This window comes from Malurus melanocephalus, unplaced genomic scaffold, assembly GCF_030028575.1.
Source record: "Malurus melanocephalus ecotype Western Australia unplaced genomic scaffold, MMel_1.1 scaffold_1136, whole genome shotgun sequence".
Lineage (NCBI taxonomy): Eukaryota > Metazoa > Chordata > Aves > Passeriformes > Maluridae > Malurus > Malurus melanocephalus.
Genome location: NW_026624368.1, coordinates 38,875 through 41,269, shown reverse-complemented (window position 1 = coordinate 41,269; position 2,395 = coordinate 38,875). Strand labels below are relative to the sequence as shown.

At 56.8% G+C, this 2,395-nt stretch overlaps 1 protein-coding gene across 1 annotated transcript in view; it reads left to right on the top strand.

The window, feature by feature from the left end:
• Positions 1–421: 421 nt before the first annotated feature.
• Positions 422–2,395, top strand: part of NFASC (neurofascin) — a gene marked incomplete at its 3' end in the record, with an annotated part of 32,112 nt that continues 30,138 nt past the window's right edge. The window contains exons 1-2 of the mRNA XM_057387114.1: positions 422–567; positions 2,043–2,148. Coding sequence (XP_057243097.1) covers positions 474–567; positions 2,043–2,148 — 200 coding nt within the window. The remainder of the gene's footprint in view (positions 568–2,042; positions 2,149–2,395) is intronic.

The following is a 2,395-nucleotide window of genomic DNA, read 5'->3' as shown; positions in this document are numbered from 1 at the left end:
CTGGGCCAGTTCCCAAATCAGATTTGGGATTGACAGCCAAGCCTTAAATCCAGCAGGTTTCTGACTCGTCCTAATCCGTATCAAACCTGGATGCAGCAGCATCCCAAGGGAGGGAATTTTTATTCCGTGAGGGTTTTCCTCGCTTGCCAAAGCCTCTCCCGACCTGGCCCTGTTCCATCCCATAACATGGATCCCATCCCAAACCCCATCCCAAATCCCATCCCATGGATCCCATCCCATCCCCGAGGTCACCCCAAAGGACACCCCAAGGTCCTGAGGTGTTCCCGAAGTGAAAATGCCGGGATCGGAGCAGGGAATGGCTCAGAGATGTGACATTGGGATTTGTTTTTTTTCCAGCTGAGGATCCCTGTGCAGGTGCCACCGCTGCGGTCACCCCGAGGTCACCCAAGGGACACCCCAAGGTCACTCTAAGGACACCCCAAGGTCCCGAGGCCGCCCAGGGAAGCTCCAAGATGGTCCTGAGGAGATCCCGGGTCCCCTGCGCGGGAATCGCCTTCGCCCTCTGCCTCCAGCACCTCGTCAGCGCCATCGAGGTCCCGCTGGACCGTGAGTTTGGGATTTATCCCCTCCCACCGCTCCCCAAAAATTCCCCTCCGGAATGGGGAGGAGCTGGGACAAAGCTGGGAAAACAGGAAAGGAGCTGGGAGCCGTCAGGGTCCCTTGGCAGTGCAGGGAGTGGGGTTGGAAAAGGGATTTTTGTGTGGGGTTTGCAAGGTGTGGAAAATCCCCCTGGAATTCTTTCCTGGCCGCGCTGGGAGTGGGATCGCTCCTGGATTAACCTCCTCTCTTTTTCCCTCTACGCTTTCCCTTTGGGAATAACAGCAAATATCCAGAGCCAATGTAAGTGTCCCCTTCCCTCCCCCYGCGGGGCCGTGTCCTTGTCCCCAAAACCCCAAACCTGCATGGGGGTCCTGGGGCAGGGGCATGGCCCCTTTTGAGAGGCTTTTCCAGAACATTCCAGGCTGGAAACCAGCTCGGGAGGAATTCCCGGCTGGTTTTGCTGTACCTGGAGCAGAATCCAGGCTGTGTTTGCAGTGGGAAAATCATTCCTGCAGGATTTGGGGTTGGGGAAGGGCAGAATTYCCTTCCTGGCACCGGTGCCAGGCTSGGCCCCACATCCCGGCAYGGCGGGARCATYCCTGGATCTYGGGGGATGAGGAAACAGCTTTGGATCCTCATTCCAGGGGCTGGGATCTGCAATTTGGGGATCAGGGCTGGCTCCTGTTCTGGCCATGGGGTTCCTTTTCCCATCCCTGYRTTCCTAAATTCCAGATSCTATTCCAGCCATGGRRTTCCTGTGYCSCWTTYCMCATCCCTGYRTTCCYAAAYTCCAGATCCTAYYCCAGCCATGGRRTTYCTGTKYCCCWTTYCMYRTSCCTGCATTCCCAAACWCCAGATCCTATTCCARCCACGGGATTCCTGTGTCCCATTCTGTGTCCCTATATTCCTAMATTCCAGATCCTATTCCACCCAYRGGATTCCTGCCTCCCTTTTCCCATCCCCAYCTTCCTAAATTCCAGGTCTGAGCTCCTTTGGGGCCATCCTGGGGGTTCCTCACACCAGGAATGTTTTGGGATCCCTGGCCCAGCCCCTCTGATCTGCAGATCCAGTCCCTGTGATCCGGGATGAATTCCTGTTGGATTCACCCTGTGAGAGTGGGGGATGTAAATGGGACATTCCCTGATGACACCAAACTATGGAGAGGGAATTGGGGTTTTACGGTACCTGAGGGAAGTCCAGACCCTGTGATGCTCTGAGAGGTGATAAATTCAGGGAATTTGTGGGAATTTCCTCCGGGAAAACCCCAAATTGCTTGGGGAAGGAGCCAAGATCCCAGCAGGAATCGCTGTGGGATGGCTCAGAGGGATCCCCGTTCCTCACGGGACCCCATTACCGGCTCGGAGGGATCCCCGTTCCTCACGGGACCCCGTTTCCAGCTCGGAGGGATCCCCGTTCCTCACGGGACCCCATAACCAGCTTGGGGTGATCCCCGTTCCTCACGGGACCCCATTTCCTCGCAGTGCCGCAGCCGCCCACCATCACCAAGCAATCCATCAAGGATTACATCGTGGATCCCCGAGACAACATCTTCATCGAGTGCGAGGGCAAAGGCAATCCCGATCCCACGTGAGTGGATTCCCAGCCCCAATCCCAGTTACCAGCCTAAATCCCCTCATTCCCTGCCCTAATCCCCCTGTTCCCAGCCCCGATTCCATTTCCCAGCCCCGATTCCCCCATTGTCAGCCCCAATCCCAGTTCCCAGACCCAATCCCATTTTCTAGCCCCAATCCCAGTTACCAGCCTAAATCCCCTCATTTCCAGCCCCAATCCCCCCTTCCCAGCCCCAATCCCAATTCCCAGCCCTGATTCCCCC